Source organism: Myzus persicae, unplaced genomic scaffold, assembly GCF_001856785.1.
Source record: "Myzus persicae strain clone G006 unplaced genomic scaffold, MPER_G0061.0, whole genome shotgun sequence".
NCBI classification, from domain to species: Eukaryota; Metazoa; Arthropoda; class Insecta; order Hemiptera; family Aphididae; genus Myzus; species Myzus persicae.
The window spans coordinates 172,474-187,727 of NW_019101513.1; the positions used below are offsets into that span (position 1 = coordinate 172,474).

At 27.7% G+C, this 15,254-nt stretch overlaps 2 protein-coding genes across 4 annotated transcripts; both read left to right on the forward strand.

Annotated features, from left to right (window-relative positions):
- Positions 1-951: 951 nt before the first annotated feature.
- LOC111029393 (tetraspanin-9-like) lies at positions 952-5,509 on the forward strand. 3 transcript variants are annotated; one of them, XM_022308372.1, is made up of 7 exons: positions 952-2,082; positions 2,154-2,247; positions 2,341-2,529; positions 2,614-2,784; positions 3,238-3,468; positions 4,541-4,704; positions 5,008-5,509. In XM_022308372.1, exons 2-6 carry the CDS (start codon positions 2,185-2,187, stop codon positions 4,604-4,606), a joined length of 720 nt encoding a protein of 239 aa, XP_022164064.1. In that variant the 5' UTR covers positions 952-2,082; positions 2,154-2,184; the 3' UTR covers positions 4,607-4,704; positions 5,008-5,509. The 3 variants fall into 3 exon arrangements, with proteins under 3 accessions (XP_022164064.1, XP_022164063.1, XP_022164065.1); XM_022308371.1 differs by having other exon boundaries at positions 952-1,971; XM_022308373.1 differs by having other exon boundaries at positions 952-1,971; positions 4,541-4,700.
- A 5,200-nt stretch (positions 5,510-10,709) lies between these two features.
- On the forward strand, positions 10,710-14,758 carry LOC111029401 (ribonuclease P/MRP protein subunit POP5). The gene is made up of 4 exons (XM_022308386.1): positions 10,710-10,823; positions 11,828-11,973; positions 12,788-12,957; positions 14,054-14,758. Exons 1-4 carry the CDS (start codon positions 10,804-10,806, stop codon positions 14,147-14,149), a joined length of 432 nt encoding a protein of 143 aa, XP_022164078.1. The 5' UTR covers positions 10,710-10,803; the 3' UTR covers positions 14,150-14,758.
- The last annotated feature ends 496 nt before the right edge of the window (positions 14,759-15,254 follow it).

Sequence of the window (15,254 nt, forward strand, 5' to 3'; positions counted from 1 at the left end):
AATTCACTTTCCATCGGAAAAGATGCAGAAGTTGAACATCAAAGCATTATTTCGACTACTTATCATGTACAGACAGAAAAAATTAAAAAAACCAGAAACACATTATATAAAATCATTACAGTCCGCTTGGAATCTACAATATGTCTTAACCTTTAACACGTGAAAGATTAGAATACTTTGTCTGAATCAGAAAGAAAAGCATAGCAATCGTTGATACCTATGGTTGGCATTCGAGTTGTCCGTTAAAGTGAAAAATAAACTCATCTTTATTTATATTTTGGGTGTGCCCCCTTTTCGGTTAGTGCAGTTTTCTTTAAAATTTTCAATTATAACAACTAAACTTAACAATTTAATTAAATTTAATTGTACTCAAAGTTGTGATTTTTTTAATAAAAATTATTAGGTATTTACAACTTGCTTGAAAGAGAAATTAATAAAATGATTTAACATATTATCTTACTACGTTAGTCAAATTAAAAATTAATTTTTGTTTGAAAAATGTTACTACCTAATTTATAGTCTTTACTATTCAATGTACCTAAGTTTGATTTCATTCATAGTTGTTTTTTTGGAAATGAAGACAAACAATTATTGTTCCTTGTTTTATATAATATATTGTAGAACGCCACTCAATTAGTTGTACTGATGTGTCCAAACACTCCAAAGTATATAGTAGTATATATAGTAGTATATAGTATTATAGTATAGTCGTATAGAGTAATGCCAAAATTTTTTTAAAAATTACACTTTTGGATACAATCATGTTTAATTAAATATAAAAACTGTTAAGTTAAATTGTTTTAATTTTAAAGAAAACTGTACTGGCCGATAATTGTCAGTGGTCGAAGAGGGAATGAGAACCTATTAAGTGAAGGCTAAAGGGAAGGGTAAATTGTGCCTGAAAACAAGGAGGACGCGCTATACTTCGTTTAATATGTTTCTTGGTTACCTATATAGGCAATAGGTATAGGAATTGTTTTTCTTAATTATTAGGTATCGATCTGCTAGTCAAGTTCGGTTTATTATTTTAATCACAGTCAAAGTTAAAAATTCATTAGAAATACACGTATGTCGTGTGTACTTTTTTTTAAATTCGCTCTTCCCGTACACTTTTGTATACACTATGTAGGTAGTATATTATATTCATAGTCAAACATAAAACGTGGGGTGGCCGAGAAGGGCGAAGTTAAAAATATCTTTTGTGAAATTCGTACGCATTTATACAAGTCTCACATTTTTCACTTTGAACTAGGTAGTCACATAATTTTAACATTTGTATTTTTGGGCTGCACGCTACAGTAAGGAATATCTTTTTATCGTGTTGTTCATCGACTTTCGTCAATTAATCCTGTTCTTCTTTTTATACCTGCTTTCCCAAACTATTAGCCATTCTTACCTCTAAATTCTTACAAAATATTTAAATACACATGGCATCTAATATTTGGCTTTATATACTCTATTTCGAACATTATAGGTAACTCGTAACTGTTATTTTAAGATAGGTAATACTCTTTGCAGTTTACAGAGCACTTACCTACCTACCGAAGAAAATAATTTAAAAGTGTTGACCTTTTTTTACATAACATTATTACTCAGCTTAATATTATTGACTTCCATTTTTCTTTTTAACGTAGGTATTTTTGTTACATACGTGTGTATAGTTACTATCACCTAGACAACTGTTGTTAAAAAAGAATAATAAATGTTTAGTATAGCCTTTATAGGCTTATAATATGTTATACATATATTAACACATCAAAAATGTGTCAATCACCTGGTGGCTATAACTGCCTACGTGCCGATGTACTTTATATTTTGTTTCGTCGAATTTATTTTTGTTTGTACACTATTCGAATATTGTCGTTTGAACTAGGCATAGGTACTTGTATTGTTAAATTGAATAGCAACACGACGCGGAGAATAAGATATAATTATAAATCATTTTTTACTACCTTTTTTACATTTTTATTGGTATGATTTAAATATTTAATGTACATTACTAGAACTTACTTAAAAATATTATTCACATAAAAGTACACATTATTTTTATTTAGTAGTTCACACATAGGCACACAAAGAATTGTATGTATTTCTTTACGTATATTATACGTAGGTACAATTATGTTAATGAATAATATGTTAATCAATTTCAGGAACACATACACAATTTGTTAAGATAATATAATGGAATCTGGAAGTATTAATATTGTAAAATATTTGTTACTCATCTTTAATGTGATATATGGGGTAAATCTATATTTAAAATACTGAATAAAGTATATGTAGATACCTTTGTTTTCTAATATTTACTATATTTAAAATTTCTATTTAAATGTTTAGATTACAGGAGTGGCTTTAATAGTAATTGGCATCATAGTTATTGTAGATTTGGGACGTTTTTCAAATTATTTAAGTGCTTCAATTATGGCTCCTCCAATATTGTTTATTATATTGGGTTTCTGTATTATAGCAACATGTATATTTGGATTTTATTGTATTAACAAACAAAATTTCAATTTATCAGTGGTGGTAGGGATACCTATTTCAATAACCATAATAATATAAACGTATATTGAATATTATTGAGTAATTAAATGTTATATTTGTTTATAGTTTACATTAATTTTACTATCGGTTCTGGTAATTGAAGTATTATTATCTATTATGTCATCAGTATCTAAAGACAATTTTAATAATAATTTAAGATATTCTCTAAAAACGTCCATGGGAAAATATTCATTTGATGAAACTGATCGACAGTCGTGGTCTACGATTCAACGAAAAGTATGTTCATACATTTAATTATTAAATAGTAATGTTTTGAATCTTAATGTTAGAGTAAGAACCTTATGTTTACCAAACTTTAAATGATTGTTCAAACTTGAATCGAAATTCAAAACTTATGTTACTATACAACATTTTACATAATTTATATGCATTATTTTCAATTCGATCACTTAATTACATGTATACATTTAAATAATAAATTAATCTATTAAAATAAATAGTGAACATAATTGAATTGAATTGGATTAGGCATGAGGTAATAGTGAAGGTAAACTATACATAAGAAATTTAGTTCAATTGATTGATTTGACGATTGATTTGGTTTGAATGCTTTCAATTTTCAGTTCGTTTTTGAAAATTGAACCGTTTGGAACATAATTTATTTCAAACAATATTTGGGTACCTATGTAACAACCATGTGTAATTTAAGTTTAATATGATTTAATACAGCTAGAATGTTGTGGTGTAGACGCACCTAGAGATTGGTCTATTATATTCCCAGAAAATCTAGTTCCTGTTTCATGTTGTCAAAATTTACCAGTTGAATTAGGTGCATTATGCAGGAATTTGTTTGACGAAAGAATAATTTATCAAAAAGGATGCTATAATGGATTAAACAATCGAGTGAAAACTAGATTAACCATTATAATGTATGTTGCTTTGGCATTTGGTCTTTTCCAGGTAATTAAAATGTTCTTAGTACCTACAATAATTTATAGAAAACTAGAAAACTATATTCGATTTGAATATAAATTACGTTTGTTTTAGTAAATTGTTTATGTTTAAACTCTAAAATCTTAAATAAATAGTGTTTTATATTTTGGCATTTAGCGACTACTCGTGAAGATTGAAATCCATTTTTTAAATAAAACATTGAAAAATTCTTTATCAGTTCCAATCATAGCCCATAGGTAATAATGACTATAGAAATAATAAACCTACGCCTATGTATTATATTATAATTAAGCTATTACATAGGTATACGGCTATACATATAAAAATAAATTACTTTAGAACTTTTTGCATCCTTTTTCAGTAGTTACTTGTTGGTTACCTATGCTATTCGATTGGTAAGATATAAAATATAAAGTTATTCGTCATAAGTCGTAATACTTAATACAAGTATATTATATAGTTGATTTATATTAAACCAAATTTATTTTTATAAAACACTAACCATAAATTAAATATGAATGGTGTATGTTAAAAAATCAGTGACATACCCCCTCTCCTGACAAAATCATTTAACCACCATTGCATGGTACACTCGACGTCTACTGTACAGCAGTAATCTACTTTTCCGCTTATTTTTTTTAGTTAAAATAGAAGTATCAATATTTATAAGACCTATCTTTAAAAAAAATCAATTTTTTACACATTTTTCATAAAAAGCTAATATTATAGACTATAGTGTGAAATAGGTGCTGTTTTTAGTGATGGGCAATTTAAACAGCTTAAAAATACTTTAGTTATAACATTTGTTTTCTCAAACGTTTTTAACTGTAAGCTTAACTATTTTAATAAATAAAATAAAGATAAATCTCCTACAATTTTCTTTATAGTTTCTCATATTGAGAATGAATGAATAAATCGATAAACAAAATTATATATTTGTATAGTGTATTATTTACATATAGTATGATATGAAATTATGTAATGTAGAATATAGCTATGTATGAAACTGAAATACAATTATAGTGTATAGCTATTAGCTTTATATATACTTAAAATTTAAAAACTTAATATTTTTCAGGTAATCGGCGTCGTGTTAGCTTCTTCTTATACGTATCTATTGAAAAATAGTCAAGGAAGCAAGTAAGATAATTATCGTTTTTTTTTAATGAGAAGTTGTAAAATTGCTGTACATATACTCATTACTCATTATGGCATCACACGACTTGTATATAAAACAAGTAGGTTGGTATCATATATAATATTTGTATATAAATTGGTTGTATAAAAATCTTTACTTTTTAAAGTACCAATCTATTTTGTATTCATAACTTTGTTATAATGATTAAGATGTGAATATGTGATTATTATGTAGTTATATATTATCAAATCATCTAGTTATAGCAGATTTACTTCTAGTTATATATATTATTTATATAATATTAATATTTTTAATTGATCATATTTTCCCATCCAATAAACTCGAAAATCAAACTTTAGATTATGTACTTTATAAATTATATATTAAATTAATGTTGTATGTTTTAGAAATGCACATAATTTTATACAAAGCAGTTGACAGCAGAATGATGTAGGATTTGATACTAATTATTCGAATAAATCCTACAACCAAAATACGTATTCACAAGACACGTTAAGCCGTAAAGATCAATTAAACAATTTATTAGATGCATTGAGAAAACAAAAAAAAAAAATGCATTTTTAAAAGGTGTTCATATGATATTTTCCTTTTTTTTATAATTGTATGTAAAATTGTATATACTATTATCTTCTACTTTGTAGCTATTTATTTAGACTTCGATTCCTCATACGAGAGTTTTTTTTTGTAAATTGGTGGTACCTATATATTATTTTATATTTAAATTTATTATAATATAACTGTATATAGATGCAGCCACAAGTGCAATTTCCATTTGGTTAAATAAAAATAGGGTTCATTTTATAGTTCTTTGTTTGGTGGTACCTACATTCAAGAATTTTTCTCTCTAGACATGAATTGTACCATTGCTGCAATGCGTATACTCATCCATTTCACTCTACCATCAATAAAGAAAATATTGAATTTATTATAATTAATAACAATAATTCAAATTTCAAATTATTAACCATATAGGTAACATATGCCCATAAACATTAAAAAAAAATTATGTAAATCAAAAAACATGGATGGTCGGATAAAGTATAAACAGAAGCGGAATCAGAGATATCAGAAATAATATATCAGCATATATATACCTACAACTTCTTCAAAATCATAGACCTATAAAGATAAGTTCCTTTCTTTATGGGTCTATAATATACTGTCTAATGTCTATGCATCTAATATCAATATGCTATTGCCGTATCTCACTATTAAGTATTAGTTATAACGAACTACAATATGTTCATAAATCATAATAATATTCCAATATGTACATTATGCACCAAACAAATTTGTCACTGATTTTATAAAAAAATTAGTCGTAGGTACTTATACTTGACCTATACCTACACTAGTTCGTGTGGCGCAAGTTGTTGGATTCACTGTTATGATTAAGAATCCTTCACCGAGGAGTTCACTCGCAAGTCGCAATACATTGATTATTCATCTACCTACTTATTATGCTCTCATTGAAATTTTTATTATAAAATCCACCGTACTATTATAATATTATTACAATGGCGTGAGTTTTCGTTGCTGACCGGCGACCGATCATTTTCCGGGTTAGGTCAGGCCACGTAGTCTGAGTCCAACAATGTATTTAATTGGAGAAAGTATAATAAAAAAGTCTTTATAATTAATTAGTAGTAACATATAACTTAAGATTAAACTCAAAATACACAAGACAATACAGCATTATGAATAAAGCACATTATTATAGGTACCTATAGCTAATAAAATATAATGTAGGTAATATATTTTAATAAAAAAAATCGTACGTGTTGCAATAGTACGTGCGGATAAAGTAAAAATTTCTTTACAGGGGGTATGAAAAAAAGGTTCATCAAGGCACAATATAGAGTTTGAACATTAAAATAAAAAAAATATTGAAATTGAAATGAATTTATTATTGTTATACAAAGATAAAACAAGTTGATAGGTAAAGTACGATATACCATTTTTGCAACATACGATTGAGCATAGAATATTATATACGACGTTGCCAAAATAGTATAACTTATTTATTATTTTCAAATATAATTACACCAATTATTAGGTTATCAAACCTTTTGGAGACTGAAGGAGAAGTACTGGCACCATAGTTCCTCCTCTAATCCTCGAAAAAAAAAAAAAAAAGGTTATCAAACCTTAACGAGCCAAGAGCTGTGATTCAAGCTCGGCTTTATTGAAAATATTACCAAAAAACTTAAAATTTTACGAAAAAAGCTTTCCACCAATTTCCAAATCGTGTAAGAATACGAGATCTCTACTCTATAGTATATTTTATTTAAACCAACTTGGAAACAGATATTATGATATAGGTATATGTATATCAATTTAATTTATTATTATTATTATCTATTTCACACCAGCAATTAAAAAAGAAGAGAATCACGGAGTTTCTCATATGCTCAATTGTGTATGTTTTCATTTGTATTTCTATATGCTATATAGGTGCATCTTCTTATTTGCCGACAAATTTGCTCAATCGCGTTGTAGACTTATTTATTAGGCACCAAAGAAAGTGGTTCAAACAATCGACTGGATTTTTGTAGACCGGCATGTGCCGTCCGGTTTCTGATACATAGGGTCAGTTCACCCAGTGCACCTCCTCAGGGGCATATTTACTGCGCTAGGAGGAACACGGCGACCGGCCGGCAAAACCTGATCGTCTGTTTGGAGTTTTGGTCCCATAGATTGTGTAAGCCACGTCTGTAACCCCTTTGCAGTCGCGACGCTGAGCTTTGAATCCGACTTAAGTTACCGCGACCATAGGCGGTACTAGACCGTCTTGGCAGGAGTGAGGGGACAGAAAATATTTTAACTGTTTTTTTTTTTTATTATTATTGAACTTAAGCCCGGCGACTAAGGCCATTAGCTGTTGTAAGGGTTATGAACTGTGGTAGGGGTAAGGTTGGTACTGTAGGTTGTTTTTACGTTTGTTTTGGGTTGTTACGGTAGGTAGCAAATACGTGTATGTGTGGCAAGGTTTTTAACTACTATGAACCCGGGTGGTCACCCATCCGGGAGCTAGTAGCTGTGGCCGTTACATAGGTTAGGTTATTAGGCATTCCACGACTGGTAGCAGCCAAGCCACTTTTAACTGTTTATATTACTAAATTTGTCCACATTTTTAGGCTAGTACCTAATACCTACTAAAGGGGCCTCTACATGCACCAGCCCGTTTTTGATTGAAAATAACACATTGTAAATTTAACCATAAGTTTTGAAAACGGATTTAGATTTTTCAATACTTGGTTGATGCATCGGTCGGGATACATTTTGAATTTTTATTGTCAATATTATTTTTTAAATGATTACAAAACTTAAAAAATTGTAACTTTTCAAGTCAAAATAATTAAATAATTACAAATATTTTTTAAATTGTATCACGAGCGATGCCTTGAAAATGTTATTAAGAATTTATAAGTTTTTTCAAAACTTAAATCGGAGTATTTATAGGAGCGTACTGTTAAAAGTAGAATCCTGTCTTTAGAGCTAAATTTTTACTTTTCATTTATTTCGAACAAGCTTTTTGACATGTGCCTGCGACTCGCAAGTGCATAAAGTGACCCCACGCAGCATTCTCAACCATCACGTCGTCGTGCTATATCAAAATAAATATATTAATATACGAGGAAAAAAGGTATTAAATACGAAACTATTGAAAATGATGATCAATTTTGGGAAAATAATATGTTTCCGAAGCTGCAAAATTTTTTTCTTTAACGGTCTTTTACCAGAACTAGTTGATCCGAGACATTCCAGAAGCATGCAGATTAGAAATCCTACTTATATTTTGGAAGCAAAACAGAAGAAAGAAAAAAATGTGGAATTAGTATAAATATTTAGATTTTTTTCTGTTCTACTTTTTTATATTTATATTTATATTTCAATTTATGTTTAATTGTATTTATTCAAATATTATGTTATAAATATGATGTTCGGTTGCTTATATTTGAACTAATGCCAATTAGTTGTAATAAATCATAATTCATAATCTGCATAATCAATAAACATATTATAATTACAATTGAACAAGGTTCTTTATATGAACAATAAGTTCCAATTTTCAATTACAAATATAATGAAATAATAAAATGTATTAAACTCATTGTCAGCCTGGCCATCGCCGCTGTCAAGTGATATTATGATTATCAGACACAGCCATGGGCGCCCATTGGGGGGGGGGGGAAGGACAGGGCACTTGCCCCCCCCCCCCGGAAAAAAATATTATGAACTTGTAGCTCAATAAANTCAGCCTGGCCATCGCCGCTGTCAAGTGATATTATGATTATCAGACACAGCCATGGGCGCCCGGGGGGGGGGGGGAGGAAGACAGGGCACTTGTCCCACCCCTGGAAAAAAATATTATGAACTTGTAGCTCAATAAATATTACCACAATATTGCTTTATTACCGAATTTTTTTATTTTGACCCCCCCCCCAAAAATGTTACCTGTGGGTGCCCATGGACACAGCAAGTTCACACCATAACTTACTAGGTATCAAGCAGTTTATTATTACGGTAAAGTCTGCAGGTAAGTATAAAAATTAATAAATAAAAATGTTTGATGATTCCTTTAACATTTAGAATCTGTAATATATTGGGACGTAATAATATTATCTTATCTTGTTTTCGGGGTCGCGCCGTCGACGCGTCGTACCCAGAAACCATCTAAATTGACTTACTAACCCTAATGTCCCATTTACGAGTATACAATTCCTAACACATCCACAACAGAAGTTTAGAGATTGCCTATATAATTTTCCTTAATAAATGTTAGTGTTGAGGCCCCTTAAAAAAAATAACATGAATTTTATTCATAACAATTGTTGTATCTGAATAGTATTTTTGAAAAATAAAATGAATTTATTAACTCCACACGTCTTTGACCATCTGGATCATTTTCGTCTAAATATTATTGAATTTGATTAATTTGGTAGGCGGAAAAAAAGCCCAGAAAAATAATTTGATTGTGACCACATGTATCTACCTGTAATCTGTATACCCTAGTTTTAATTAGTAATTCATAATCCATAAATTATTACAGCCAATATAGGTAATTTTATATGCGAAGACTCAATTAATAAGAAACTTTTTTTTACCTATTTATTCAATGGAGATTTTCGAATATAAATAATTTTATGTCCGAATATGGCTTATGCCTAACTATTAATTATATGTAGAAAACAACTTTTAATAAAAAAAAAAATTTAAACATAAATTTGAACTGATCTATACATAATATACAGTGTTAAGTTATAAATCAAAAAATATCAGGGCTATAAGTATAACATTAACATCTTAGGTATAAATACACTACATTTATATAAAAATTGCATATGATAATAACTTATGACATTCTTTTCATTATAATATATTATATTTTGTTATAGGTACACGCCACATGGTAATTACTAATTAGGTACTAATTATGTATGAGACATGAGTGTAGGAACATCATGTGTTCACATTTATATTTAATTTTTTCTGAGCTTTTTTCCGTTGCCTTATTTTCTGCGATGCATTATCTTACTTTACTATACTTCATTGTTAAATCAATACATTCATCGTTCCACTCAGAATTTAAAATATAAGAATATTTTTTTTGCACAACCTAGATAAAATACTGGTAAATTCATAAATGCATTCAAATCAGTAAATAGTAATCATCTAACATCGGAAGTACTTAAGGTTTTAACTATCTTCGACTTAACACTTTAATATTAACAAATAAAAAGCATATTATGTACTTCAAATTCTTCACGAAATTGTTAACCAATAAAATATTTTGAAACAACGCCATCTATGAGGGTTATTATTTTACGTGATTTCAGTAAAAAAAAGAGGTCCTCGTCCCTTAACATTTAGCAAATTATCCCAATATTATGATTTTAATAAAAACTTCAAAAACTATTTTTCTGAGTTCAGACAATGTAATAAACAATAGTTCAGGCGTTCCAGTCGTTCGAAGATAAATTTTAAGTTACATTTTAGACCATCATAAAATTTAATTTCAAATTTTAACTGATCATCAGATCATGATACGATTTTTATTATTTTTATTAAATTAATATACATTGATAACATGATAAGTGATAACTGGACCAAATGTCAAAATGTTTTAATTTTGTTGCTTAATAATTATGAGTGTTGTTTATTTTTAACCAGAATTAAGGATGGTACGATATAAAAACCGGTAATTATGAAAACAATTATTAAGTATCAACAGCGTTTACTTAATCAACTTTTGAATTGTTGGAATATAACCAAGTTAAAGCTTATTACTATTAATTTTAAAATTTAATTTTAAGAATTTTTTTTTCTAAATTTTTAAATTCATCTACAAAAGCAATATTTTTCAACTAGTAGGCTGAAAAGCAATTAGAATTATCAAAATAATCAATTAAATAAAAATTAGTCAGGTTTTGATATACATGAAAATCAGTTTTTTTTAAGTTAATTACCATAAGAATACTGAATCAAATATTCAAATTCACTATGGTTGAATACCTACCCCTGTAATAGAATGTAGAAAATATGGTTAGTACATAGCAACCTACTTATATATCAGATTATAACTAATATCAACATAAAATCCTAGATCAAGACTTCAAATAATTGTTGTGTAGTCTATTATTTGTCAATTGCTGTTTCATCATTCACAGATCAAAATAATATGATTACCCTATATTGTATTGTAGGTAAACCGTCCAGCTGTTAACTATAAAATGTTTTACCTACATTAAAGAGTGGTTGATAGTTATTACAGTTGGACTGACTCATCTAGTAGGTACACTTTGAGGTCTGTTTACATTTGAGGCTGAACACGAACAAATGCAAGCAAATGCTACCAAACTAATTCAAACACAGTGCAACACATATTCATCATTTTTATCAGATTTCCCCTGAGCCGAACACTTCCAAATGTGAACAAATGCATTTATTCGTGTTCGGCTAGACTGTTTACATTGGTTTGTTCAATAGCAATCGCTTGTAATTTTTGCTTGGTCTCTAATATAAATGTACCTTTATATAATATAACCTACCTAGTTCTAATATAATATACATTTTATGTTAAAATGAACACTTGTAATCTAATAACCTGTGATGCTTAATTAATAGAGAAAAAAAAATATACACATTTTCCTTATGTTTTATAAGTATCTATTTTTTTTCATAAAACATATATCTCGTTTTTAGTTACATGGTTGTCCAATTAAGAACATTGGAAGATGATAATTTAGATTTTAAAATTTCTGATAGAGAATTACAAATAACAGTATTGAACATGATTAAATCATTACATGGAGATTTTGGAGCTGGAGCTATTAAAACATGTTTTAAAGGTAAATACAATTTGTTTTATTTCCCATACAATTAACAGTTGAAATTAGAATAAACTAAATATATAATGTTCTTTTTAACATTTATTAAACATCAGTATGAATCAGTAAATAAATTAACTCAGAAATTAATCTAAGAGCTTAACTTCAAATTCTACGCCTTGAGTAAAACTTTAATAAACTCACACTTTCTCCTGTAATAACTTGCATTGATTCAGTTCTATGGTACATAACAAGGTCAGGATAGAACCAATGAGTTAAACACTGTGGACTGGGCAATATTTTTGTATAATAAGTATTAAACTTAACTGTTATAACCCATTTCAGTAAAGGCAAAGGTAATTAAGATTCTACAACTTTGTGGTCCGGTACTTAACCTATTCGGGCTATCCGGAGCTGTACATAAACCATTGCTATAACTTTTAGCAGAAAAAAATATTTATTACAAACTATTAAGACTATTGACTTGTGATCTAAAACCTCAATTCATTGAAAATTTTATAACATTCTTAAAAAAATTCTCAATATATCTTCATAATCTAATATCTTTCATAATATATTCATTTAATCTCTTTGAATACTATATGAGTAACTGCTCCCTCTTGGTTATTAAATTACATCTGTTTAATATCACAATTACTAATTACCTACTATTAGTGACAGTTATTATACATTTTCTTAGAACTTGTATCAGTATGTTTAGTACTTTTACTTTAGAATAAGTTATACACCTGATAAAATTATTGAACATGTGAATGGTAATTGTCATTAATTTTTGTTTAAAGTTTATTATTTTAGTGTTTTTAATTTTTTTCAGTTCGGTATTGTAATCCAACAACAAAAATTATCATTTTTAAAACCAGACACGGTCCTCATCAATTTCTCTCTTCTGTTATACCTTTCATTAATAAACTTCAAGAGAAACAAATTCAATTATCAACACTTTATACTGGTGCTTCCATGTTTCAATGTTATAAATTTATTCAGGTAATTTAACTTTACTTTATCTTGTATAATTTGATATAAATATATAAATTTAGTAATAGTATTAAATAATTGATTGAATAATAATTTAATAAGTCTGGGCAATTAATCATAATTTTTAAATGAGTTAAGTTATTGATAGAAAACATTTTCAAAAGTTTAAAGTTAATAGTTGTCCTAAATATTTTTTTAAATATATTTAAATAGTCAGTAATATGGTTTAAAATAATAAAAATCATAAATGTTAATGACAATATTGGCTGTTTATAAATCTAAACGCTTTATATATATATATGAGCATTACCTAATTATTTTTAATTTAAAAACTTAAGACACTAGGACTACCAGGTTTTGGCCCCTACCAACCGTAGATCTCATGTTATCGCTGTGCGCTATTTGAGAGCCGCGGTCGCTTATAGTTTAGGTATGGTATGGTATAAGTTATTTTTATTGAACAATTCTGGTTAGTGAAAACAGAATTAAATTTTATTAAATTTTCTCTTTTAGTGAATGTTTACGCAATATGCATCATTAATAATAATTTTATTATATTTACTATAATTTTTTATAAATTAACTTCACTGAATCAATAAAAATAAATTAAAGTTAAATTGCATTAACTCATTTATGCCCAGGCTTGTAATTTAATGATACAAAGATAACTCTGCCTTTCAAAAAGTGTTAAGCTCACATATACAAATTAATAAAAGCAATATATTTAAAGCACAGACTAAGATTAGTCCGTGATTTGAAGGTATCTTGAAGTTTTTCTTTTATAAGATAAAATAAATATAACACAACAGAAATGAATTTAAAGCAACTATCTTGAAACTAGGATAGCTTATTTATTTATTTATTTTAAAAAATTGATGTTTTCATAAATGTTCTACTAAGTTGTATAATTTATAACTTGCTTGAAAATACCGCTTCACACTATGTAATCATCAATTTCTGGACTAAGTATTACTATATTCCACATTTGTATTTTAAATAAATTACTGTCTTTGGCATGGGTTTTTGATAAATCTTTTAATTAAATTGCCATGTTATTGCTGTTAGTAATACAAAAAAAAATTAATTAATTTTAAATTTGTTTCAGAGTTATCAAAAAGATCTTGTAAGAAAAGTAACTGATACAATAAGTGAGAAAACCAAAGAAAAAATGTTAACTATCACTAATGTATTAAATTTTTGATTTTCCTAAAGATAGGTTTTTTAAATTTTAAATTTTTTCAACTATAACTAGTGCGTATCCAATTTTGGCCAGTTTATGGGATAACTTAGTATGACTTTCAACTTTTCAAGGTAGTTCATAAGGAACAATGTCGATTGAAGCGACTTTATTATAAATATAGACATGTAATTTATTTTGGCGAATTTCCAATTAAAATATACTAAGAATGTCTGATATCACCCAATTATATGGAATATATAATATAGTTTACAACATTTCATAATCAATTTTAAAAGTCTTATGGTCTAAATAAACTATAATATTTTCAATAGGAAATGATTTAATACAACTATTTTTTCAACATTTCAAATATTCATGTGTTACATACTTACATATATGCCCTAACTACCACCACCCCTCAAGAATTATTGAAATATATTTGTATATTTCATATCTGTATCTGTAATAACTAATAAGCTAATTAGTCCATGGTCAAAAATTGATGCTTAATTAATATTAACATCAATTTGGGTCTGCAAAAAAGTTAACTAGTGCATTTAGTATGAACCAAATCATGACAGATATTGTAACTTGTAAGATTTATTACTATAAGAAAAGATTAATATGGAGTTCTTCAATAAGAACTTTGTAAAAAAAAACAAATTTGAATATTTCAACCTTCAGTTTTATTAGTTAGAACCAAAATTAAGTCTGTAATGACAATATATAATGAAAATGTCAAATATATTAATAAACTTGCCCAAACTGGAATTTGGGAGGTACACTATGAAATGTATTGTTGTTAAATAATGAGTTTTCTATCCTGTGCTCGTAGAGGTAGATTACTCAATAATATTACAGGCAGTAGTGGCTATGCTTACAATCTACATAATTAATTAAAATAAACTAAAATATTTCACAATACAATACATAGGTTACCTAAACCTATGTTTGTGTAAATTTATATTTTTAATGAGAATAGTGTGTACAATAGTATATATTAAAATAATACATCAAAATCTCTTCCCATTTTAAAGTTAGTTATTGTCAAATAAATTATAACTAGATATTATGTTATGTAATTTGCCTGGGCTCATAGTTTGTGCTTTTGCAGACCAATCTCGCA

Bases quoted from the DNA above. Each gene is read 5' to 3' on its own strand.
- LOC111029393 (XM_022308372.1), top strand. From the start codon at position 2,185: ATGGAATCTGGAAGTATTAATATTGTAAAATATTTGTTACTCATCTTT. The intron at 2,248-2,340 runs GTAAATCTATAT...TTAAATGTTTAG, and splicing joins TCTTTAATGTGATATATGGG to ATTACAGGAGTGGCTTTAAT. The intron at 2,785-3,237 runs GTATGTTCATAC...GATTTAATACAG, and splicing joins GGTCTACGATTCAACGAAAA to CTAGAATGTTGTGGTGTAGA.
- LOC111029401 (XM_022308386.1), top strand. From the start codon at position 10,804: ATGGTACGATATAAAAACCG. The intron at 10,824-11,827 runs GTAATTATGAAA...TCTCGTTTTTAG, and splicing joins ATGGTACGATATAAAAACCG to TTACATGGTTGTCCAATTAA. The intron at 11,974-12,787 runs GTAAATACAATT...AATTTTTTTCAG, and splicing joins TATTAAAACATGTTTTAAAG to TTCGGTATTGTAATCCAACA.